Source organism: Leucopleurus acutus (genome assembly GCF_964270905.1).
Source record: "Leucopleurus acutus genome assembly, chromosome: 6".
Lineage (NCBI taxonomy): Eukaryota > Metazoa > Chordata > Mammalia > Artiodactyla > Delphinidae > Leucopleurus > Leucopleurus acutus.
Window position 1 is genome coordinate 81,724,244 of NC_139149.1, and position 27,093 is coordinate 81,751,336.

Genomic DNA, 27,093 nt, shown 5'->3' on the forward strand with positions numbered 1-27,093 from the left:
TTTACTTGATCCTTCTTTTTCAACTTTAAATGAAATAAAATTCTATATATAATTTTTGCACATATCTTGTTAAGTTTATTCTTGGCTTGTTTACAATATCTGTTGTTAATTTGAATGTGTTCCTCTCACTTCTACCCATCCCTGCCATTACATTTAGAAGCAGATTATTGTATAAGACAGCTATTAATTTTTTTACATTAATATTTTATTTTGCCACCATCAGTTTTATTATTTCTAATAATTTTCAGTTGATCATTTTGAATTTTCTAGGTAAATAATTATCTTCTCTGCAACTAGTCATGATCTTTCACCTTCTTTACAATATTTTATGCTTAATTTCTTATCCTTGCCTTATTGCTTTGGCTTAAGTACCCAGAATTATGTTAAAATATAGAGTAATATAGTAGCCTTTTGTTTCCATTTTTTATTTTAATGAGAATTCTTCTAAATGTTTACCAGTTTGTATGATGTTTCCTTTAGGATTCTGAAATAGGATTTTGATCATGTGAAGGAAGTTATCTTCTCTTCTCAGTTTAGTGAGAGTTTTCTTTGGAATTAATGTTTATTGCCTTTGAGGAATTTATAGGTAGGATCATATTGTATTTCTCTTTTAATCTATTTATTTATTGAATTACATTGATGGCTTGCTTAATGTTGATACATTCTTATATCCCTGGAATAAACCTGACTTTTTGAAAAATTGGTTACTCTTTTAATATATTGCCATATTTTACTTATATTAATAAATAAGATGGATCTATAATTCACTGTTTTGGAGTTTTGTGCTTTTCAAAGTGCTTTAGCATGCTTTATTTCCTTTGATCCTTGAGATAGCTGTATGAATTAGGCAGAAATTATTACATTATTCTGATAAATAAGAACAATAGATATAGACCTTTTTGCCTGTCACAAAGTCATACAGGTAGGTGGTGATCGTGACACTAAAATCCATTAGCCCCCAACCCAAATGCTGTGGGGAGAAGAAATTTAATTATTTCAGTAATTTCTATAAGTAAGGTGTTTATGGACTTTGAGTTTTATTATCTCAAATAAAAACAGTCCTTACATACTTTCCTTTTACATTTTTCTAAATTCAGACAATAGATTTGTTTCTGCTTTAACCAGGGAGCCTTCACCCTAAATGAGGCTCTGTGCTGAGAATACACATTCTCTGAGTTCTGCCATCTGTTTGTTGTACGTGGACAGATGCCGATATTCAGTTAAAGAGAGGTAATACAGTAAGGATTAAAGTGTTAGTTGCTACTAACCCATTCCAGAAGTTATGGATAAAACTTGAAACCTTTAATCAGATTCATCTTGATTTTCAAGTCAAGTTAGCTATTTGAGTCAAAGATTTTACATCTCTATGGTAACAAGTACTGAAGCCACATATTCTATTATTATCATAAGAGAAAAAAAATATTAAGGATGTGTTTTTACATTGCATTGGGTCAGAGAATTGATGTTCTATTTTATATGTGATTCAGGGATCTACCTTATACAAAGTTTAGAGATTGCTCTTAGGGATCTATTACAGAAGAAATATTCAACTGGGAAGCTTAAAATAACTTAAGTATAAATTTTAGAATCTGTAAAACTTAATGTAAATGCAAGAAATGGTCCATTAGTTATGATATACATTTATTTATTAAGTAGTAGACTAGACTTCCCTGAGTGTAGAGAAAAATGGATTTAGACTACAAATGAATTGTATTTTAGGTTTCAATAGAATTATACTTTTATAAAATTGACATTTAATCTTCATGTCCCGAGTCACACATATTTACAAGATGTTTTTATAAAGTAAATTTATTGTTTTTAAATCTCTTGTAAGATTTTTTTTCTCTTAATGAGAAACCTAAACATGTTTATTTCTATATAGTACAATGGCACTGATTCTGTCTCTAAGAAATACCACTGATAGGTATATATTTTACATTTACTCCAATTGGAATTTATAAATGATGTATATAGTCTGAAATCTTGTCCCTAACAAATGTTGCACAGAAAATCATGAATTCCTGGAATTTGACCATTTTTCAAATTCTATTTCATTAATTCATCTTTATGCTCTGTAGCAAGGCTGACTATAACCTTATTTCCACTTAAGCTAATATAACTCTGAATGATTTTCTTTTTTAAAATTGAGATTTAATTGATACATAACATGGTATTTGTTTTAGGTGTACAACATAATGATCTGATATATTTATATATTGTGACATAATTACCAGAATAAGTTTAGTTAACATCTATCACCACACATATTTAAAATTTGTTTTTCTTGTGATGAGAACTTTTAAGATCTGCTCTCCTAGAAACTTTCAAATTCTACATGATTTTATTTTTATAAATCACATCTGTTTCTGAAACTCAGCTCCAATAACACCCTATGATAACAAATGGTAGAACTCACATAGTGTTGAAACATATTGGGCATTTCCTTTTCAGTTTTAAATTTGTTTTATTCAAATCTAGATGACTGGAGAATACGTTTAAATTCCAAAGTGACTGAAATCAATGTAGATAATATGTTGATGCCTCATATTTGATGGTAAATACTACCATTAAAAATTGAAAAGTCAAAATGAAGCAGAAACTATTCTGTGAACTGGTTATTTAGCACACAAAGGAAAATGCAAACATTTTTCAGGAACATTTTTGACATGAACTATATTTAATAATGTTCCATTCCTATTGATATTTTAATTTTTCAGATAATGTAGTTTAAGTAAATGTGCAACATTAGTTGGAATGAAAAAAAATTATGCATAGGTTTAAACGCCTCCCTAATCATATATCAATTTCTGATGGATGCCCTAATTAAGTGTTAATTATACAGTTATACCTACGAAATAATTAGGGCATTCTATTTAATCTCTACAACAATACACTGAAAGATGTGTTAGCAAGATAGGTGTTAAAAGCATACATTGGGACTTCCCTGACGGTCCAGTGGTTAAGACTTCATCTTCCAATGCATGGGGTGTGGGTTCGATCCTTGGTCGGGGAGCTGAGATCCCACATGCCTCACCGCCAAAAAGCCAAAGCATAAAATGGAAGCAATATTGTAACAAATTCAATAAAGACTTTAAAAATGGTCTACATCAAAAAAAAAATCTTAAAAAAAATAAAAGCATACATTTACATATTCTTCATTACAGACTTTCTTTTTATAGGGACCATGACATGTTGCCTTCTATAAAGAGCACCTCTGATTAATCCTCACACCAGAAACAACAAAGTAGGCTCTGGCATAAGTTCAGCCAGGATTCCTGAGCCTGCTGTGTAGGGAGTCTTGTGATGAAGGACAGAATCATATCTCAGTCTCCAGGCCCACTTGGTTCTTGGCACCTCTGCTGAGAGTTGCACAGGCTACTGATAAATTTTAAATGTAGTGTTTTTGAGTGTGAGGTGGACATCTGTCTTAGAGGAATAGGATTGATAGCAGCATGTCATTCTTCAGAAGCCACTGAATAATTGTCAGATGACCTTTATTTGTGTCCACTTCATTTTGTTCATATTGGTGCTGCTAAGACACAGTACTGTAACATATTCTCCTGGGACTTACAATAAGCAAAACCATGCATTTCATGTAGCAACTGGATTAGTTGAAAACATCATGTTTTTGACTAGAAAAATGGGAGTGTTGATGTACCTTGTACCACTACTGTATACAAAGTAGTGGACTGTGAAGGATGCAAGAGGAGATTGGTGAGATTTAAGTGAGAAACAAGCCTTTCCCAAAAAGGCAGTTGGCACTATAAAGGAACATCTATGCTCGTGGACTTGCGGGGAAATAAGAGTTGAAAATAGAAAGTCCATCAGTTAGTGAGGTTTCACAATAAACAATAGCAGGGTTTGTGCCCTCATTCTGTGGGCAAAACAGAAACGGCAAGAATCAATGGCACAATAGAAGGATCGGACGTCTGGAGACACGGGCTTCCAAAGTCAATATCGACCTGGTTTCCTCTGTGGCCAGATCTCCTCACCTATATGGACTTAATTTCTGTACAGGTGAAAAAAATTCCAAACAGGTGAATAGTCTTTGATTTTACCTATGAACATTGATCTGCAATGAAAGGTCAGAGATTTTTCATTAGGTTTATGATGTTGCCTCTTGAATGAATCACAGGGATGAAGGTATATAGAAAAAAGTTCAAGCAGTGGTAATCCTTCACCTTTAGTCCACTGTTATTGAACAAACATCATAAATAACATTGAAAATATATAAATCAGGATATAGCGTTCCTAAAATTGTGAGCCAGAAAGGATACTTTGGTATGATTTACTGTTATTGTTACCATTCCTTTGAGTTGGTTTCTTCCCAGTTGTGTTAAAAATTTCAAACCAAAGCCTTTTTAGCCTGTGCCACTCATTATGCTCTAGAGAATAAAGAAGCCTCTTGTTGCAAAATGAAACTGATAGAATGTGCCTCTTTAATCTTGATTTTGCTATTCCAGTTATTTTAGGAGGCATTATAAAAACGTTAACCTATTGAAAATCCAGTACTATTGTGGTTAATAATGTGCTTTGCAGTCTATTAGCAGTTACTATGAGAACCTGGCAACAGGACTTTGGTGTGACTAAACCCACTGATGTCATCTTCTGGGTTCCTGCAGCAAACTCTTACTAGCCACACTGTTAGTGGCAAGGTCTTTCTAGAACATCTGGGAATAATGGAGTCACAGGTAGGGCTATGTAATTTAAGATTTTTTCTCATGGCATAAAATTATAGTGTAGCTCCATGTGAAAACCATATTTGTTTTCTTGTTAAGTGGCAATAATTTAAAAATTATTTTAACTAAGACCTTTATAGATTTTGAACATTTCAAAGCTTAATTTTTTTCTTGTCCAATTTTAAGTATCTAGATAAATGCCCTAGTGATAAAGCTGTAACTTAACTGTACTTAATTACCAGTACTCCCTTTTAAATATCACCTCACCAGCTCTTGTGCCCCTTTATGGTTTTGGTTCTCAAACATCCTCAATGTTATTTAAAGCTGTTTTTATTTATTTAGAAGCATTCGTTATATGCTTCGTTTGATTTATTAAATTTGAAGATTTTGTCATTATTCTACTTACAAATTTCATCGGTTATAAAAACCTGTGTGTGGTGGAAAGAAAGCATTTATTCCAGGTGCCATTAGTGTTGGGATTAATGATTTTTAAAGCACTAATCACTGGGATGGTGTCTAGCACATAGTATGTGTTCAGTTAATCTTTGCATAAGTGAATGCTGTCTTTTGAACTAATGCATGGAACATGCATGATGAGAATTATACTTGCAGAAAAACCCTAACTGGGTAGAAACCATACAGCAGAAGAACTTGAGATAACCACTTTTATTTACAGTAATGTCTTAATGAATTCTAATGAGTGAATGATCGCAGTGAGATATAGCACAGCAGAAAGCTTCCTCCGTTAAACAAAACAAATCAAAGGTACTAAGAACCCACGCTGAAATAGACTCTTTCTACATTTTATTCCATCTTTGCCTTTAGAAAATCAACAATTTTTGTTTTCAAGTGAGGAGGGTCATTTAAGAGATGTCATTTAAAAGAATGTTTAGAGGGTCTCCGGCTTCCTATAATTCAGTGAATTTCATAACACAGCCGTGGTATGTACACAGTGGAGTAGGTTTCCTAAAGGGGATGGCTTTAGTGCATTTTATTAAATGGATCACCCTTTATAAATTAAATGTAACGTTAAATACAGACATAAAACTTAATTTGGCGAGAGATATGTGCGTGCATAACTTCACACATTGCCTTTAATGAATCCTCTTGAATTATAAGATGGTGTAGAGAATGAACACTTACTTTATGGATAAGAAAATTCAGCTTCTTACCAACTAGGCTTAGTGAGAGCCACCAGGGAGAGCCCGTGGTTCACAGAGCTTGGGTCAGGCTTCAGCCACTTCTCAGCAATGCCCATCAGGACCTCCACCCCCACTGTCCCACACAGTGACATCAGGTGGGTCACATGGTGCTCATCACAAGTAAGTGACATCACCTGTTTGTGACTTTGCATTAAGTAATTTGAGTTTACTGTGAGAGAATAACTTTGGAAATTTCAATGTAAAAAAAATGGTGTAATTCTACAGTTGCAACCTTCCCTTACTTGAAACTTGAAGGCAACAGATGTAGTGACGATACCACCACCCCCAACTCCTGGAGTTTTGTGGGAAGAGTTAGGCCTTGTGTCGCGGGCTGGGTTTTTTCCAGAGTGCCTAACTGCCAGGTACGGTTGTGGATTTGGGCATAGACGCATTGGACACGATACTTTAAATATAGGTATATATGACACACATTATGCACATCTAATGGATACATTAGACTTGGATTCCATTCCTTGAGCTATCACCAATGTAAGTCAATAAAGCCAGCATTGTGAGGGTAGCCTTCTCTTGGCCTATCACTCTCAGTCTCTGCCTGTTGTTTCCTTCTCATCTGGGGCCTCTCTACCCCTCACTTATTATACTGTAGTTATCTTGACCATCTTTCCCACCAAAGGACTTTTGTACCTGCTCTTCCACTTTCCTGGAACCCTTTGCTCTCAACTCTTTTCAGGCTGCAATTTGGCTCTCACCCCTGTCACCATCCTCACCATTTTGAAGGCAACATAAGACATTCTCTTATTAAAGTTACCAGTAAATATCTTGATGACTGAATCCAATAAGCCACTTTAACATCTTATTTTCTAACACTTGCTCCTTCAAATCTGTTCCTTGGTTCCTGTGAGATTCACACCCCTGGTTCTCTTACCCCTTAGCCTTTTTTTCCCTTTGGGTCTTCTCCTCTGCCCAGCCTCTTCACCTAGGTGGCCCATACTCATCTATAATCCACCATAACCCGAAGTAAACCTACTTCATTTTCAACTTTACCTCTCCTTGTATTTCCTCTCTTTTAGCAATATTTCCGTTCACATCTCATTCAAACCAGAAACCTAGGAGTCATCCTAGACTGAATCAAGAACTTCTGATCTTACCTCCAATTTCTTGATACTTCACACTTCTCACCCTTCCTTTTATTAGCTATTTACCTCAGGCCATCACCATCTCTTTCCTTTGATGCTGCTTACCTACTGCACCATCTGCAGTTTTGTCCATATCACATCCTTCTAGTGCGCATCCAAAGTGATCTATTTAAGATAAAAGTCAGACTTTATCAGTTTCTTCAAAACTCTTAAATGTGCTAGTTCTTAGCATGAAGTAGGTACCTATCATTGTTTGTTGAATGAATGAATGAAGAATGGAGACCAAAGGCCTCTCAGCATCCACTGTTGGGGCTCATTTGGGTCCTAGATTATATTGTCTACAATCCTTTGAAGGTTTCATGTATCAACTAAACCTTTTCTGAATTTTGCTTGGAAGTTCATAAAACCAGAATGAATATTATTAGTATAGAGTTATAGTTCACAGGTTGTCTATAAGAAAAAGATAGGCTCCTTATGGTGAAAATAAGATTTATGTGCTATATTTTTGCTTGCCTTTTAGTTATAGTCTATTAAATTTTTATGTGGAGACTTTCTTAAGAGAAATATTCAAAAATAAATGTTTCCCTCCCTCTTTTACTAAAAAAGAAAAGCAAATGTCACTTTAGTGTATCTGCATTTCTGTAGCTGGATTTCTGTATTATGAAATAAGTTTCTTTCTAATCACAGTTTTACACCTGGTGTTTTGATTGCCATTCTTAACGTTTTTGTAAATTTGTTCTGTTTTAACAAAGAATCGTCGTTCAGTTAATAACAACTTACCAAAAAAAAAAAAAAAAACCATGGAAGGAATACATTACATTACAATTAGATGTTTAAACATGCTTATCAGGTCAGAGGTAGGGAAACCTGGGTATGTTTCCTTTACTCTTAAGGTTTTGTACAGTGCTTCAATATGTTCTTTTTTTGTGGTAAAATGGGCATAACATAAAGTTTACCATTTTAACCATTTTTAAGTGTATAGTTCTATGGCACTGGGTACATTCACATTTTTGTGCTGCTTTAGTACACTTTTTTTGAAATTATTTTATTGAAATAATTCATTATTGAGACTCAAAACTGTGCTTTCATTGAATAAGCAGAGTTCTCTCTGGGACTTATGAGTGTGTTCTGATGAAAAATGATTTTGTTTGCTGAGTTTTGTTAAGAAACTTGCAGCATATCTTATCTTGTTAGGCTCAGAGAGCAAATGCCAATGGGAACTTATGGAAACAGCTTTATTAATTCGATTTATCTGAACATTTTCCCCCAAATTTAGTTTAATAAAACATGTTTAGGGAGCTCTAAAGCCTTTACTCTTGTGTGGGAATCTCATGTGATCATGACTGGTACCCTACTCCTAAGAGTGTATAAGCAACAGTATTGTAGAAAATAATGAAAAATTAAAAAAAAACTAGAACAACATTTGACCATTTCCCCCTAATATTTTGAAATTATTCTTAAGATTAGACATCAACCCTTATATCATGAGGTTAGATAGAAATTATCTTTGATATGCATATATTAGAAACAGTGTTCATAGACAAATCAATGTCTTGTACTGTTTTAATAAAAGACTAAAACATTTGTCTGTTGCTTTGCCAGTTTATGAGACTCTTCTTGATTCTGATGATTAAATCCTTCATGTAGAGTATTGATTAATTTAAGAAGACAGTAGATCCAAATGTAAGGTCTTATCTGGAAATGTTCAGAGAACATATAAACACAGTTTGGTTTATTTATTATATAACTTGATTAAATGTGATCCCTTCTTGTGAAATTATAATTTGGAAACTTAAACACAAAACATTAGGAGATAGAAAAAATTGAGCTCAACGCCTGACGAATTTTTGGACCCCACTAGAATATTAGGCTAAGCTTTAATTTAGGGGATAGAGGCATCACAATGTGCTGTTCATACTTTTTATTTTGTAAGCTGCTCTAAGAAAAAATTTTGGGGGGAGGAGGAATTTGTACTCTAGCCTCTTCTTTTCATTCCAGAGTGAGGAAATTTAGCTTTGAAATAAATGTCAAGTTCTCATACCTTATAATAATCTCCTTATAATAATGACCTATGGTCATTGGAGTCAATTCAATCATCTCATGAGCTAGAAACTGGCAAGAGCACACCGGAACTAAAAATAAACTTTGGTTTCTCTTGGAAAGTGCCAGAAGTACCTGTCTTCCTAATATATAGATAACTGCAATGGATTTGCTCTTATTTCATCATCAAATTTTTTTTAGTGTGTTTATCAACAGGAAGATCTATAACCAGTACTTTAATTTTCTTCAGTTGGAGATACCCCCAGTCTGTTTATTAGAATAGTACTCCTTTCCCACCATCAATCTGCTAAGATCATCTTGAGGGAACTACAGAGGGGTGTAGGGCTCAGCAAAGAGGCCTTGGTGGTGAAGAAGCTCAGAAAGAGATTTGGAGTAGCCCATCGTCCCCGTCCACTCTAACACAGTTTCCATCTCCCCTTCTGCCAACTTTTCAGAGCTAATGCATAGCTTCACCATTGAAAGAACAGACGTAGAGAAACATCAGAGTCCTGAAACTTTTCCGGCATATTTTGAATATAAATAATCTTGGCTCTAGTCAACAGCAAACTATTTGTTCATATGTACTATGGCTCTCTCTCTATATTATATATATGAAGTATATATATTTGCTCATTTGGGGGCTTGTAATAACTTTGGATTTTGTCCTTTGTGAGACGACAACCTAAAGATTGTTATCTTTTCCACTGGTTCCAAGTTTTAAAGCATTTTAGGTTAAGTTTTATAATCATGTAAAAGTTGCATGTCAAGGCAAGAAATAAGCATTACAAGGCAGGTGGATTCTTTTGTAGGGTAGATATAAAACATTTATTTCTTGAAGACTTATCTTACTAGGAGAGAAAGTCTTGATATGAGGCAATATCACCACAAAGAAGAGAGGCTTATAAGAGAAAGCTATTCTGACAGCAGTAGTTTTGCTCTGAAAAAATAGTGGCTGAAGTCAAGATTGGCACTTAGACCATGGAGAAGGATGGTATAATACCATGCATAGGGTAGAGGAAATATATACATGCATTCGGAGGAACACTGATTTCCCATTTAAGCTTTGTTAGAAACTATTAGAGGTTTTATAATTCTGTTGACAATCATGTTATTTGGAATATGATCTGCTTATATAAAAATAATATTAATGTGAAAGCTCTCAATACTTAAAAGTCTAGTGAAATAGTAGCTTTAAAAGCTGAGTCACAGTCTAATTTACCATCACAATTCACAGTTTCCTTCAGTATTTTACTTGTTAGATTAATCCCATCTCAGCAATACCTTTAGGTTCTTGCCTTGATGATGTGGAAAAATACACACAAACATCTGATATTTCTGAGCATGTGGGCTGTGACAAATTTAAATGTGTTCTAATAGTGCATCTGCATATAAACAGCTGAAGATTTATGGTTGTTTTTTAACTTAAAGATGAGGAAATTGACCACTGTGGGATAATTAAAAATAACAACTCTCTGGGAAAGCAGGGGCTAAGTTCTTAAATGCCAGGGCACCAAGAGACAATATCCTCTAATTTAAATTGAGTAATTTATATCTTTGTCACTTGAAGATCAGACATATATTTGAGTTAATGAATCACCCCACCTACATCCCATAACTAAAGCAAATTTTGTTTCTTTTTCACAGGCAAGGTTTTAGTCAATTGAATAATAAATCATCCTGCCTTTTTCTGAATCATAAGATAGGGAGACTCTTACAGGCAAGACCACAATTAAATGATACCCTAGAAGAGAGATTCTAACCTGTTTTAAAAGAATGCCTGAAGGAAACAGCCTAGATTACTTTGGCTACACTTTTCAGTGTTTAAAATAGTAATATCATATGGCTGTTTTTAAACATTTTCAGTTTTTCACTGAAGATCTGTCTTAAATGCTCATAGGTCAGGAATGAATCAACTTCTGGATAACCCCCAATATCCTGGTCAGTGCCTACTGAAAGTCCTACAGAGACCAGGTGTATGATGAAATGTTCCTCTCCCTTCAAAAAGATTAACCTTACAAAGAATATTCATGAACATTTTCTCTTTTGAGTCTCACAGTAATGCTCTATTATATATAATGATTATTAGTTCCTAATTAAAAGCAGAAATTAAGATTCAGAGAGGCTAAGTAACTTACCCAAGGTCACTAGTGAGTGGAGTAATACCAACTGGAGACTAGTTATTCCTAACCTAAGGACCATGCCCTTTGCTCTCTATACTTTGCTGCCTCTTTGATATGCTTTATAAAATTGGGCACTTTAAACATGCACTAAGGTACTTTTGGGAAATTTGTTCCTGGGAGAATTATCTGAATTGATAATATGATTGGGAGCATTGTTAATTTGAGTCTATGGTCTGAACAGAAGAAAGTATAAAGAAAAATCCAGTTTTAAGTGGCATTGTTCAGATATTCAGTGCAAATGAATTGGGAGTGAGAGACACAGTGGATGGTCCAGGACTAAGATGACATACATTGTCTTATGATTATGAGTGTCCAGAGGACTGGACCTGAAATTTAGAAAAGACAATAGGTGAAAAGACCTGGACACACCCAAGACGGAAATAGCCACAAGAAATTCACCTGCTTAAAATACACTAATCTGCGCAGATGAAGTTTGATGCCCTGTTGTTCAGGGAAGGGCTAAGTGGGCTGAGGAAATTGGGACTCTGTGAGACTAAGATACAAGGACACTTACAGAAATGGGTAAAAGGTAAGATGCAAGTGTTCCCTGTGAAATCTTATGGCAAAAGCCTTTGAAATTTAATTCACATTGGAAGAACCTCAAAAATTAGTTGAGCCATTCATATTTCTGTTTGGTTTTACACAGTGGCTGCTAATAGCATTATACTGAAATGTAGGTGTGAATCTCATAATGTTCATTTATTTTTATTTTTTTATTGAAATATAGTTGATTTACAATGTTGTCTTAGTTTCTGGTGTACAGAAAAGTGATTCAGATATATATTACATATATTATTATATATATATTCTTTTTCATAATGATTTATTACAGGAGATTGAATATAGTTCCCTGTGCTATACAGTAGGACCTTGTTGTTTATCTATTTTGTATATGGTAGTTTGTATCTGTTAATCCCAAACTCTTAATTTATCCCTCTCCCATTCCCTTTCCCCTTTGGTAATCATAAGTTTGTTTTCTACATCTGTGAATCTGTTTCTGTTTTGTGAATAGGTTCATTTGTATCATATTTTAGATTCCACATATAAGGCATATCATATGGTATTTGTCTTTCTCTTTCTGACTTACTTCACTTAGTATGATAATCTCTAGGTCCATCCATGTTGCTACAAATGGCATCATTTCATTCTTTTTTATGGCTGAGTAATATTCCATTGTATATATATCACATCTTCTGTTTATGGACACTTAGGTTGCTACTGTGTTTTGGCTATTGTAAATAGTGCTGCTATGAACATTGGGGTGCATGTATCTTTTCAAATTAGAGTTTTCATCTTTTGCTGGATCCTATGGCAACTCTATCATAAATGTTCATTTAAATTGTTTACCTGTATCTGAAAAATTGCTCAGGTGAGAGTCATTTGTCTATTGTTAGCTCTCAATCTGACTTTCAAGTTGCCTTTATTCTTCAAAATAATTTGAGGAAAAAAAGTGATTTTTTTTTTTTTTTAGTTAAGCTATATTGTAAGCCCTTTTTGATGTAATGCATGTTACGGTAAAAATCTTTTATTTGAACTAGTTTTAAGTATAAAAATTAAACTGTTGCAAAGTGTAAATGAGAAAAACTTTTTAAAGAAATCCAGCTTTATTTCTTCTGTATATCTATAGGGACATGAGCAAGGTTGTCAAAATACCAAGAGGTAGAGGATCTTAGGAAATCTACTTTAATGAACAAATAAGAGTGATTTGTAGTTAACTTAATACTTGATTTTATTTCAAAGAACACACAGGTGCTGGAAAAATAAGTTTTTTTCCTGAACTTAATAATATCAATTTTCTTGGCAATTTCTCTTTTCTGAAACAGTGAAAAGGTAAAATTTAGGCTAGCTCCTGTCCAAATAATCATAATAGCTGAATGGAGTCTGAGGCACTCATAGAGTGTTATTGAATTTGTCTATTTTCTTAAGGAAATTGACTCATTATTTTCAAATTGCTTTACAGGATCCTGCAAACCAAAAATGTGGTGGAAGAAAGAAAACCGTGTCTTTCAGCAGCATGCCATCAGAAAAGAAAATCAGCAGTGCGAGCGACTGCATCAGCTTCATGCAAGCTGGCTGTGAACTGAAGAAAGTACGGCCAAATTCTCGCATTTACAACCGTTTTTTCACTCTGGACACAGACCTCCAAGCTCTTCGCTGGGAACCTTCCAAGAAAGACCTTGAGAAAGCTAAGCTTGATATTTCTGCCATAAAAGAGATCCGACTGGGGAAGAACACAGAAACATTTAGAAACAATGGCCTTGCTGACCAGATTTGTGAGGACTGTGCCTTTTCCATACTCCACGGGGAAAACTACGAGTCTCTGGACCTAGTTGCCAATTCAGCAGATGTAGCAAACATCTGGGTGTCAGGGTTACGGTATCTGGTTTCTCGAAGTAAGCAACCCCTTGATTTTATGGAGGGCAACCAGAACACACCAAGGTTTATGTGGCTGAAAAAGGTGTTTGAAGCAGCAGATATCGATGGGAATGGGATTATGTTGGAAGACACCTCTGTAGAGTTAATAAAACAACTCAACCCTACCCTGAAGGAATCCAAGATCAGGTTGAAGTTTAAAGAAATCCAGAAGAGCAAAGAAAAGCTAACCACCCGAGTGACCGAAGAGGAGTTCTGTGAAGCTTTTTGTGAACTTTGCACCAGGCCAGAAGTGTATTTCTTACTTGTACAGATATCTAAAAACAAAGAGTATTTGGATGCCAATGATCTCATGCTTTTTTTAGAAGCTGAGCAAGGAGTCACCCATATCACCGAGGACATGTGCTTGGACATCATTCGGAGATATGAGCTTTCTGAAGAGGGACGTCAGAAAGGGTTTCTTGCAATTGATGGCTTTACCCAGTATTTGCTGTCACCAGAATGTGACATTTTTGATCCTGAACAAAAAAAGGTTGCCCAAGATATGACCCAGCCATTATCTCACTATTACATCAACGCCTCTCACAACACCTATCTCATAGAAGACCAGTTCAGGGGGCCGGCTGACATTAACGGGTATGTTAGAGCTTTGAAAATGGGCTGTCGAAGCATTGAACTTGATGTAAATGATGGTTCAGACAATGAACCAATCCTTTGTAATCGAAATAACATGACGACACACCTTTCCTTTCGAAGCGTCCTAGAGGTGATAAATAAATTTGCCTTTGTGGCTTCTGAGTACCCACTCATTCTTTGCTTGGGGAATCACTGCTCCCTACCCCAGCAGAAGGTAATGGTTCAACAGATGAAAAAGGTCTTTGGCAGTAAACTCTATACTGAAGCACCTTTGCCGTCAGAATCCTACCTCCCATCGCCAGAAAAATTAAAAAGAATGATCATTGTGAAAGGAAAGAAATTGCCTTCTGATCCAGATGTTTTAGAAGGAGAAGTTACAGACGAAGATGAAGAAGCTGAAATGTCTCGAAGGATGTCAGTAGATTACAATGGTGAGCAGAAACAAATCTTGCTGTGCAGGGAGCTCTCTGACTTGGTGTCTATCTGTAAATCTGTTCAGTACAGGGATTTTGAACTATCTATGAAAAGCCAAAACTATTGGGAGATTTGTTCATTTAGTGAAACAGAGGCCAGCCGAATTGCAAATGAATACCCAGAGGATTTTGTAAATTATAATAAGAAGTTCTTATCACGAATCTATCCAAATGCCATGAGAATCGATTCCAGTAACTTGAATCCACAGGACTTTTGGAATTGTGGCTGTCAGATTGTGGCAATGAATTTCCAGACTCCGGGTCCAATGATGGACCTTCACACAGGCTGGTTTCTTCAAAATGGAGGATGTGGTTATGTTCTAAGGCCATCTATCATGCGAGATGAAGTTTCTTACTTCAGTGCAAATACAAAGGGCATTGTACCTGGGGTGTCTCCTCTAGTGCTTCATATTAAGATCATCAGTGGTCAGAACTTCCCAAAGCCCAAGGGAGCTTGTGCCAAAGGGGATGTCATAGATCCCTACGTGTGTATAGAGATACATGGAATTCCAGCCGACTGTTCAGAACAAAGAACTAAAACTGTACAGCAAAACAGTGATAATCCTATTTTTGATGAGACATTTGAGTTTCAAGTGAACCTGCCTGAGCTGGCCATGATCCGTTTTGTGGTTCTCGATGACGACTACATTGGGGATGAATTTATAGGGCAATATACAATACCGTTTGAATGTTTGCAGCCTGGATATCGGCATGTTCCCCTCCGCTCCTTTGTGGGTGACATCATGGAGCACGTGACTCTTTTTGTCCACATAGCAATAACTAATAGAAGTGGAGGAGGAAAGCCACAGAAGCGCAGCCTTTCAGTGAGAATGGGGAAGAAAGTTCGGGAGTATACCATGCTCAGGAATATCGGTCTTAAAACAATAGACGACATCTTTAAGATAGCAGTTCATCCCTTACGAGAAGCCATAGATATGAGAGAAAATATGCAGGTAGGAAAAATCCCATACTGTCCTCCCTTACCCCTGAGTCTTCTGACCCCTCGCTCACCAGTGAACATTGTGCTTTACTAATGATCTGATTCCTCAAAAAATTATCACAGAGGATGTGTAACCCCATGTACTGCTGAATTGCCTGTGATAAAACAGATATTTAAAAAATAATTTATTGGGGTATAGTTGATTTACAATGTTGTGTTAGTTTCTTCTGTACAGCAAAGTGAATCTGTTATACATATACATATATCCACTCTTTTTTAGATTCTTTTCCCATACAGGCCATTACAGAGTATTGAGTCGAGTTCCCTGTGCTATACAGTAGGTCCTTATAAGTTATTTATTTTATATATAGTAGTGTGTATGTGTCAATCCCAATCTTCCAATTTATCCCTCCCCCCACCCAGTAACTATAAGTTTATTTTCTACATCTGTAACTTTATTTCTGTAAAACAGATATATTTTATGTTTCTAATGGTGAATGCTATGTTAAATCTGGCCTGAAATCTGGCCTGAACTAAGCCAGCTAATGGAGTATAAATGTAGCAAAATGCTTTATATATCCATTAAATGTTCCTAGTACAAAACTAAATTGATATATGGGAATGTGTATATGAAACAGCGTGAAAAGAATAGAATATAAAATATTATATGTGCATGTAACATACAAAATTTTATATATACAAACACATGCATACTAATTATAAGTATACATGTAAAATATTTGCAGATAAGAACACAGAAGGGTATTTGAAGTCATATAAAACAAATGTAATGCCTATTAGATGATGTCTTAGTTGTTTGTGTGCAACAATAATAAATTACCCTCCACGAAACAAAGAAGACTAATAAACAAACACAACATTCAGCACTTGAACTTGTTGAAAACTATTTAGTCTTCTCTTAGAAATGTGCTTTAATTGAAAGGACATGGATTCTGGATTAAACTCTATCCCTGTGTGATCTTGAGCAAATTATTTCAGATATCTGGCCATCAGTTTTCTCCTCATAAGGTAAGAAAAATAGTAATAATTACATCACAGGATTATTATGAGAATTAAATGAGAGTGTATGTAAATTACCCAGCCTTAGCATGTAGGAATTCAGTGTCAGTTTTCTTGCCTTCATTAATGCTTTTAATCAGAGATGGCTGCAAACTTTTTTCTTCAAGACTATTTAATATGCTTATTCTAGGCTCATGTTACTAAGAAACAATCAAACGGCAAATGCTTGCTTAGTTCCTGCAATGTGCAAGAAGATGTTGTTTGGCAGAAGCAGTAGGAGTCTATGTATGAGAGCAAAACAGGAGAGGAATATTTTTCAATGTACTTTATCTGTTCCTTTAACTAACATTTTTATAGTAACCTTCACCAAAAATCCCTACATTCAAAATAGAAAACAAGCTTGAAGAGGTTAAGTAATTTTCCCAATATTGCATTTAATAAATAGGAATATTGAGCTTTAAATCCAGAATTAACCACCACCAAAACCCAATGATCATTCATGGTTTTTAGTCATGTGATGCTGAACGCCAAACCATGACTTGGTGAAAACTTTATTTTTACATTATTTCACAGAGGAATCCTGGAATGGGTTTAAAATCAATTTTAAATCACCAAAATGGTAGAAAATACTATATTATATAAACCACATACAAATACTTAGATTGTAAATGTATAACTTGTGGTGGGTTGCCTTGGCTGCTGTTTTAAAATTAGGCTCCAAATGTCAGCATTATCTACCTGACTTTTTCTGACATAATTCTATAACTATTATAAACCCCTATGTTAGATTAGTTATAAGTCATTTCTACACCTGACTTTATATATTTGAAGTAGATTTTATGTAGTTCTATATAATTCTTGGAGTATGTCCTTTGCATGTATTACGTGTTTAAAATACATAATAAGGAGAGTTGGCTATAGATAAAATTTTTCCAGTTAGTACTGATAATTTATCTCACCTCAAATTTCTTTTGGTTTGGGATTATTTAGAGCCTAATTACTAGAAAAATGAATACCATCATTGTCACTAAATTCATGAGACACACATTAGGTTAGGTATTGTTCATTGTTAGTAGGCATAATTTCTATTTCAAATGAATCTTTTAAACGCCTGTCACATGGACAAATGTAGCTTTACGTGAAATGTGTTTTATTATGTGTGTCTGTCAGGTGCATTTCTGGTGAGATGACAAAGGAATACCACTGATGGTTATGTGAAAGGAGTATGATGAGTAATAGCAGCCTTCTACCTTGAGGGGAAAAACTCAAAGAAGATGCACTCCAATGAACAACCACTGACATGCTTTTATGATTATCATGATACAAATTTAACAAGATATTCATGATCAGCCAATATTAATTTGTGTGCATTGTCCAGAACATTTCAGACATTCCAGAATATTCCACAGCCCTGCTTTGAAAAGCACTATGTAGCCTTGGGTCATAATCTGCTTTGCTTTGTGGCATATTTGTGGCAGTTGTTAAAAGCTGAGAAAGATGAAGTGTAGTTGTGAATTAGCTCTGCGTGTTATCTCCATGCGTATCTCAACATTTTTGGTTGGTTATAATCCAGTTTGCTTCAAATTTCATATGTATTTAAGGGTATACTTTTAATGAATATACTTTTGTGTAAACCTAGAAGTGCTGGGGGGGATGTATCATGTGGTCAGAAGTGTAATTCCAGGTTTTCTTCCCCACAGAACGCCATAGTGTCTGTTAAAGAACTGTGCGGACTCCCTCCAATTGCCAGTCTGAAGCAGTGCCTGTTGACCCTGTCCTCTCGGCTCATCACCAGTGACAATACTCCTTCCGTCTCTCTTGTGATGAAAGACAACTTTCCTCATCTGGAGCCTCTGGGGGCAATTCCAGATGTGCAGAAAAAGATGCTGGCTGCCTATGATCTGGTAGGAAATTGTTACTCTCTATTTTTTCTCTGTGTTGGGAGGAAATCATATGGCAGGGGCTCTTTTGTGGAACTCCAGTGAATAACACAGAGTGACTGCCTTTAAAACCTCAACTGGGAGTGGCAGGCAGAGCTGGCCCACTCAGCCCCACCTAAGCCCCAGTGGAGATCTCTGAGGCAATGCTTTGAACCTAGAGCTCCACAGATTAAAACTGGAAAATCTCTGCTTTAGCAAGCAATGAATTATTGATTAAGTCCTGAAAACTATACACAATTTCTCATCATCTAAATGACTTTAGCCTGCAATGTAACCATTTAATTGCATACCTATAGGAAGTAAAATTATGCCTCAGTACTGCCTTATGATGGTTAAGACAAACTATTTCTCTGGAATTTATATTTCTAAGCTAATACTGTTATCTGATTTTTCTGAATATATAATGGAATTTAAATAGCAAATAAATTTAAGAATAACTGAATTTCTGCATATCCTAATTCCATAAAAAAATTAGGACCAAATGAAAAACTGGAAAATTTGTGACATGTGTGCCAGGTAAAGTGTAAATAACCTTAAAATAGAAAAAGCACTTAAAAATCAATGAGAAAAAAAAATGAGGAAAAAAATCTTAATCTACATCAGTCAGGATTAAGTTCAGCTTCATCAAACTAAAAATGCAAACTAATCATGGCTTAAAAATACAAAGTTTTATTTTCTCACATAAAAATCTGGAAACCAGCCATGCAGGGTGGCACTTACATAAAATTCTTAAGAACCTAGGCTCCCTCTAGCTTTCTGCTCCACCATCTCTAGCACATCCTCATGGTCCAAAGTGGCTGTTGAAGCTCCAACCATAATATCTGCATTCTAACCATCAGGAATGATGAAGAGGAAAAAGAGGGCATTATCCTCTCCCTTTAAGGACGTTTCTCTGAAAAAGCATAGATCACATTTGCCTACCTGGAGTTGACACATAGATACACTTAGCTGCAAATGAAAACGGGAAATGTCTTTATTTTAAACGACTATGTGCTCAACTAAAAGTCATGTCTTCTGTTACTAAGAAACAGAGGTAGAGTGGATATTAGGGGACAACAAATAATCTTTGCTTCAGAGGTGAACAGGCAATTTATATATCTCCTCACCCTAAAAAAATAATGAAAATGTAAAAACATATTTAACCTTAAAATAAGTTTCAAATTTAAGATGTTAAAGAAATATAATGAGATACTTCCCCTCTTCATCAAACTGGCAATTTTTTTCTTTTTAAAAACTGTACCTCTGATAAAGAATTTAAGGAAATGGATACTCTTATCCATCTACCTTCAGTGGGAAAATAAATTGATATAATTTGGGGGGAAAATTTGGCAATATAATTTAAAATGTTTATCCCATTTGATCCATGTATTTCATATCCAGGGATTTATTCTAAGCCAATAGGTGTGTGCGTAAACATTTATGGTTAATAATGTCAGCATAGAGGGATAAGTTAAATAAAATACAGTAAGCCATATTATGGACTCCTTTGAAACCATTAAAATTGTATGTTAGAATACTTAATGATGTGAAGAATTCCTCATAATTTGTATGTTAGAATACTTAATGATGTGAAGAATTCCTCATAATATGTTTGGTGAAAGAGTCTGGTTACAAAAAAATATACACTATAGCATTTAAGTTGTATTTATATGTATACACATCTAAAATGCTAGCAGGATATTAATAGTGATTATTTTTAAATAAGGAGAGTGAGTTTTATTTTCTTGGATATGCTTTTCTATATTTTTTCCGTATTTGCCAAACTATTTACAATGAACCTGACTAATTTTCATAATTAAATAAAAATAAATATTAAGGAAGAAAAGAATGATATTTTATCGTCCAAAAACAACTAGAAGAGAGACGTTGGGGATAAATATCCTACACCTGAAAAGGAAGAAAAGCCCACAGAGTATATTCTGCTTATGAATGATTTTACATCTTACAAACTGTACTTCATGGTTGCTGGGGGATAAGTTTGCTTATAACCTAAATAGCATTTTTCATGAAATCAATTTTTTCATCATAATAGTAGGGACTGAAAGCTATTCAGTGAATAGGTATAGTTGCCATCTAAGAGGTGAAATTAGGATACCTGTTGCCATAGAGACAGACAGTGGAAATCACTTATTGTTCCAATTCTCTTTTAAGCTAAGAAAGAAAAATCACTCACTGAGAGGGGAGCCTGGTCCCCTGGAGCTGGGCCTGTAATAAGCAGAAAAGCACCTGGACTGTGGTCGGCCAATTTCCATTTCACATCCCCAAGCGTCCCATGGTGTTGGTACCACACCTGCTGGCCAAATAGGAACATCAGCCTTTTCTCATTTGTATTTCTAAAATGCAATTTCTAATTGCAGGTACAGCATGGTTTTCCAAAGCTTAAAATAAAAGGCTATAGTGGAAAGCAGAAATACCTCTTTTTATTTAATTTAATTTAATTTTTTGGCCGTGCCACGTGGCTTGTGGGATCTTAGTTCCCCAACCAGGGAGTGAACCTGGGCCCTCGGTAGTGAAAGCGTCGAGTCCTGACCACTGGACTGCCAGGGAATTCCCATGGAAAGCAGAAATACATCTAATGAAGTGTTCATTTATAGTTCCCTATGGAAATGATTTTTCATTTTGGTAAGGAATTAAGTGTAAATATCCCTATACGAAATGGTAAACACAGCAGATTGTGGACATAATCAAAAACACTGTTAATGTCTCAGCTGGTTATTTCTTTTCTGGGGTGCTGCGGATAAGGACCAGATACATGCCAGGATGATCTTGAAACACCATTTTTACTTTAGGATTTGCATTGTATTGCTTGGCATCTTTAGTACTCTTGGTGTATTCACGTTAGTATTTATTTTAAAGATGTCTTTTAAGATACTCTGCAGATCCAAAGTGATCATTTAAAAATGTAAATCAGATCATATCACTTTCCTGCCTCCAATGGCTTCCCATTAAAATAAAACTGAAACTCCTTACTGTGGCTTACAGGGCCAATTATGACCTAGCCTTGCCTACCTATCTCACCTGCTTCCCCATGCACTCTCTCCTGCTCACTCCACCCAGTCATGTGGGCTTTCAGACTCAGCTTGTTCCCATCTCCAGGCTATTTTACTTGGAGTTCCCTCTGCTTGGAGTGTTCTTCTCTTGCATGGATAGTTGCTTCTTATCTCTTAATTCTTAGCTCAAATGTCATATCCTCAGAGAAGCCTTCCCTAACCACTGTCTCCAACTGTCACTCTATCACATAACACTATTTGATTTCCATTATCTTACTTGGCAGTATTGAAAATACTTGACTTTTTGTTTAATTTCTGTCCTTTTCCTTTACCCTCAATTTGAGTATACACTCCAAGAGGGCAGAGAAGCTGTCTGCCTTGTTTACTATTGTTAACTCTAGCACCTAAAGCACTGCTGACACATAGTATGTTATCAATTAATGTTAGTTGAATAAAATATAGATAGATGCATCTGTATAGTTGGTGAAAATAATGTAGTTCCCATGCTATCTTTGAATGTGCTTTATGGTAAATCTTTAATCCCCTTTGTTTTTTGTTTTTTTTTTTCGGTATGCGGGCCTCTCACTGTTGTGGCCTCTCCCGTTGCGGAGCATAGGCTCCGGACGCGCAGGCTCAGTGGCCATGGCTCATGGGCCCAGCCGCTCCACGGCATGTGGGATCTTCCCGGACCGGGGCATGAACCCGTGTCCCCTGCATCGGCAGGCGGACTCTCAACCACTGCACCACCAGGGAAGCCCCAAATCCCCTTTGTTATATCTCTATGACCCTACTCTAGTCAAATTGTTCCCTGTCTTACACGTATAGTTGGTAACCTATAGACTAAGGCAAAACTATGGAGACAGGAAAAAAGATCAGCAGCTGCAAGGGGCTGGGGGCAGGATAGGGTGAGGGAGGGATGAAGAGGTGGAGCACAGGGCATTTTTAGGCCAGTGAAACTATTCTGCATAACAATATAATACATGTCATTATGCATTACCCAAAACCCATGGAATGTACAACACAAAGAGTTAACCCTAATGTGAACTAATGAACTAATGTGAACTAATGTGAGCTATGAACTTTAGCTAATAATAAAGTATCAATATAGGCTCATCAATTGTAGTAAATATACCACACTAATGCAAGATGTTAACAGTGGGGAAAACTGGGGGTGAGGTGGGGTGAGAGGGTACAAGGGAACTCGCTGTACTTTCTGTTCAACTTTTATGCAAACCTAAAACTTCTAAAACTAAAGCCTAAAAAAGGCCCACAGAGACTATTAATAAAAACTTATTTAGGTGACTAAGGCAGAAGACGAATCTAGGGTTTATTGCCTGGTGGTGGTGGGAGGGGACAGGTATTCCCAAACGAGCAGCTTGTGTGCTCGACTTAGGCTCAAGCTGCTTAAAGATTTCTCAAAAATGGTAATGAACTGTATAGATGCCATCCAAGACGAGCTGTTGTAACCACTAAAAAAAGAATGCAGATTATGTTTAGAATAAAAAGCAACCTGAAATCGTTTCTGAACAGACACACATGTTTGGCCTATTTCAGTATCAAAAGAAACAAATTAGGCAACCAGGTAACCTACATTTGTTGAAAGTCAACCTGAGTGCATCAGACTCTACTACTTATCATCAGGAAATAAAATGAAAATATTCTAGAAAACATTGACCTTGAGTTCATCTGCACAGAGTTTTTTTTTTTTTTTCTAAATTTAGCTTTGCCCTAATGACCTGAGATGGTCCTATTCTTTACCAAACACTGGCTAATTTAATATTTGGAAATATTTCCTCTAGAGAGTTTTGGAAATTCAGTCTTAAAAGTCATCTTATACTGAAATTAAAGTTATAGTATCTGTGTTGGTATGAAGGAATCAAAAGCCAAATATATCCTAATAGAGTGGATTTATTTACATGGCATAATTTCAGAAGACACCCCCCCCACCCCCATTTCGTATCTTATTTAAGACATATATTTTCTATCTGCTTACTGGTACTTGAAATTTCAAAATTATAATAAATTCCTTAGGGTTAAGACATGTAATCTCTTTAAAAATGCAAAAACATCTCCGTAAGTAGTAACACATTGGGTTATCAGTAATTTGTACCTTTGGATGGTTGTAACCTATCTTGTCCTCCAGGCAGTTTTTTACCTGGGGAAAGGAAGAGATGCTAATGACAGTGTTCCCCAAGTCTGGGTAAGGTGGGTGTGAAGTTGCTCAAATAATTGCATCCCTGTCTACAATCTCCCTCAATGCTCTGAATAGGGATGTAGCTACGTAAATGCCTGGCTGATATTTAGGGCAACAAAATCAGAGGTGACTTTCCTGATTGATATATCAAATACATGTCACAGCCAGAGGTGGGAAGTGACAGCTTCTGAAAAGCACTAAAGCAGACTGGGAACATTATTAATCAGTAACTCAAGCAAGTAGAACAGGCTCTAAACATTGAAGGTGGAATTGATGTCTCCTTCCCAGGCTAAAGACACACAGAGTAGAGCTGTGGTGTTAGACTCCTTGCCGCAGTGTCATTTTGGTGGCTCTGTGGTCATCAGACAGTTTTTCAGAAACTCCCCAAACCTTAATTTAAAATCAGAATGCCACTTCTAAGTGACTTGTCCCTTTATTGCCCCGCGATTGACAGGGGAGGGGGGGGAGGGGGGCGGGGGTGGAGCTCTGGTCTCTGAAAGAGCAAGCCTCACTTCCCCACTCTGGATTTTCACGTTCTCTTAAGAAAATATCCACTAATGTAGGTAATGTAGGTCATAGCGTCACTGCTAAGTCTTTTAAGGCTGTTAAAGTAGTATAATTATGTTTTGCAAATAAAAGGTAAGGTTTTCTTTTTTTGTTTAGGATTAACCTTGGGGTTGTTAAAAATAAAAATTAGTTACTGAAAGAATTGCTTAGTGCTAGAGCCAGGAACAGAGATGTTTAATTTTATAAACATTTACTGAGTTTCTCCCCTGGGCAGCCGTCTGTGTTCATGCAGTGGGAAGTACAGCAGCCCCTGTGCTCCAGTAGCTTACAGTCAGGGCAGGCGACCTGGTAAGGTCCAAACCAGGCTTACACATGGATCATTGGTGATCAACTTATGTTCCTCATCATTGAACACAAGGTTGTAACGGTGGGTGATTACATTGGGAAATACATTGCAATTTCAGTAGAACACTATCAAAATTTCTTTGGCTAGGTTAGACATTTTTCCTTCTACAGTGGTGCTTTTAATGCATGGACACTGTACATTATTTTCAAAACCCATCTCTAGCCTCAGCCCTAAAATTTTACTTTAGTCACACTTCTGCATTTGATTATAGGACATCACCTAGGTGTCTCAAGAACAAACAATAGAAATTTAATAGGTCAAAAACTGGGTTCATATTTTAGTTCCCTAGGTATTCATTTTTCCTTTTCTGACCCCTGCAAAAGATAACAGCAAGCCAATGGTCCTCAATTCCTCCAAGTGATTTTCAAATGTTCTCTCTCTATATATTAACTCCAATGAGGTCTTTTTTAAAGTTTTTGGCCGCACCCCACGGCATGTGGGATCTTAGTTCCCTGATCAGGGATCAAACCCACGCCTCCTGCATTGGAAGGCAGAGTCTTAACCACTGGACCACCAGGGAAGTCCTGAGGTCTTTAAAAAAAAAAAAAATTATTGAAGTCTAGTTGATTTGCAATGTTGTGTTAATTTCTGCTGTACAGCAAAGTAACTCTGTTATACATACATACATACATACGTACACACACATATATATTCTTTTCCATTATGGTTTGTCACAGGATATTGAATATAGTTTCCCATGCTGTATAGTAGGACCTTGTTATTTATCCATCCAATATATAAATAGTTTGCCTTTGCTAATCCCTAACTCCCAATCCTTCCCACCCCTAGCTCCTCTCCCCCTTAGCAACCACAAGTCTGTTCTCTATATCTGTGAGTCTGGTTTTGTTTTGTAGATAGGTTCATTTGTGTCATGTTTTAGATTCCACATGTAAGTGATATCATATGGTATTTGTCTTTCTCTTTCTGACTTACTTTGTTTAGTATGATAATCTCTATGTCCATCCATGTTGCTGCAAATGGCATTATTTCATTCTTTTCTATGGCTGGGTAATATTCCATTGTGTGTATGTGTGTGTGTGTGTGTGTGTGTGTATGTATATGTCTTGGCTATCCTATAAGGTCTTTTTATTTACAATTCAACATCAATGAGAGCTACTGCTTCTTTCATCACCGTATTTCTGATGTGTATCCATTTCCTTACATTGATACAGCCAAGGTTCTCAACAGGCTCTCTTCTCCTCCCACCTGAATTTTTCAATAGGCTGATTAGTCCTCCATCTAGTCTCTACCTTTTTTTAATTCAACAATGGGAATAATCATCCTCAGATTCTATTTTTGATTTTTAACTAGCCTCGCAAAGCCTTCACCCACCATGCTGCCTGTTTTGCCACCCTCATCTCCCATTTCCTTCTATTTGAACCTTCTCCTTCAGTCAAGCTGATTTATTTGCCACGTACTTTTCATTCTCCATCCTTTGTATTTCTGTTCTATACCACCTCAAATGACTTCCTAGCCTTAATTCCCTCTCCATCAACCTAAGTCCAGCCTTTTGTCCTAACCTCTTGCAAAACTGACTTTAAGAAAAAATTCATTTATTGACTTTATTCACGGCATTCAACTCATACCAACTATAAAGAATTTTAGTAGATTGTGTGCGATACAGAGATGAATAAACAGAGAGAGGTATCAGCACAAATAGCCATAGTGCAAAGCATGACAGCCCTTTCAACCAAGAGAAATGTAAGTAAAATGAGATGGGAGCATGCGTATTTGCTGCTTGTAACACAACACTTTCTCTTTTGATGTATCATTTTGTATATGTCTTTAGGCTTTTGATTAGTCAATTCAACAAACACATTTTGCACACATGTCACTACTCTGCAAGTTGCTGGAGGAAAGAAATGGTATGAAGAAAAATTTTTGTCCTTGAGGAATGGGAAATGCTGATAGGAAGGCGAGATTTACACTTAAAAAGGGGAAGGACAGAGTTACACGGTGTTCAGACAGTGAACCAGATGATGTTTTATGTCCTGAGCTGGAGCCAAAGGACCTTGAGTCCTTATGGTGGACTTTTCACAGTGACTTGTAATATACTATACCCCCTCCCCGACTTTCACCCTGTCTCACCCAGTGCTCAGCAGAATTTTATTTGCAAATAGTTTTGAAAGAAAAATATTGTCTAAACTTTGTACATTTTTTCTTTAGATACCTGAATTTTTACTTTTCTGTTGTTCTCACCTGTCTAATTTTTCATGCAGAGTCAAGAAGTATTGCCTAACATATTTTGGTCCTCTTAAGTATTTTAAATTAATGTGAATACTTTGGGGTAGTTAGTGTTTTAAACATAGCAATCAGAGGTGGAATAGTTACAGGGGATTGCAACTGTAAAAAATAAACCCAAAGCATTCTCTGAAGGTGACTGCTGTGCTGAATTATTTAACATTAACATAAAAGT

General features: G+C 36.0%; 1 protein-coding gene across 2 annotated transcripts in view; it reads left to right on the forward strand.

Annotated features, from left to right (window-relative positions):
• The window catches only part of PLCL1 (phospholipase C like 1 (inactive)), a gene marked incomplete at its 5' end in the record, with an annotated part of 355,176 nt that overhangs the window by 272,999 nt on the left and 55,084 nt on the right, over positions 1-27,093 (forward strand). For both annotated transcript variants that reach the window (XM_082841649.1, XM_082841650.1), the window contains 2 exons: positions 13,159-15,633; positions 18,341-18,544. In XM_082841649.1, the coding sequence (XP_082697775.1) occupies positions 13,159-15,633; positions 18,341-18,544 (2,679 nt within the window). The remainder of the gene's footprint in view (positions 1-13,158; positions 15,634-18,340; positions 18,545-27,093) is intronic.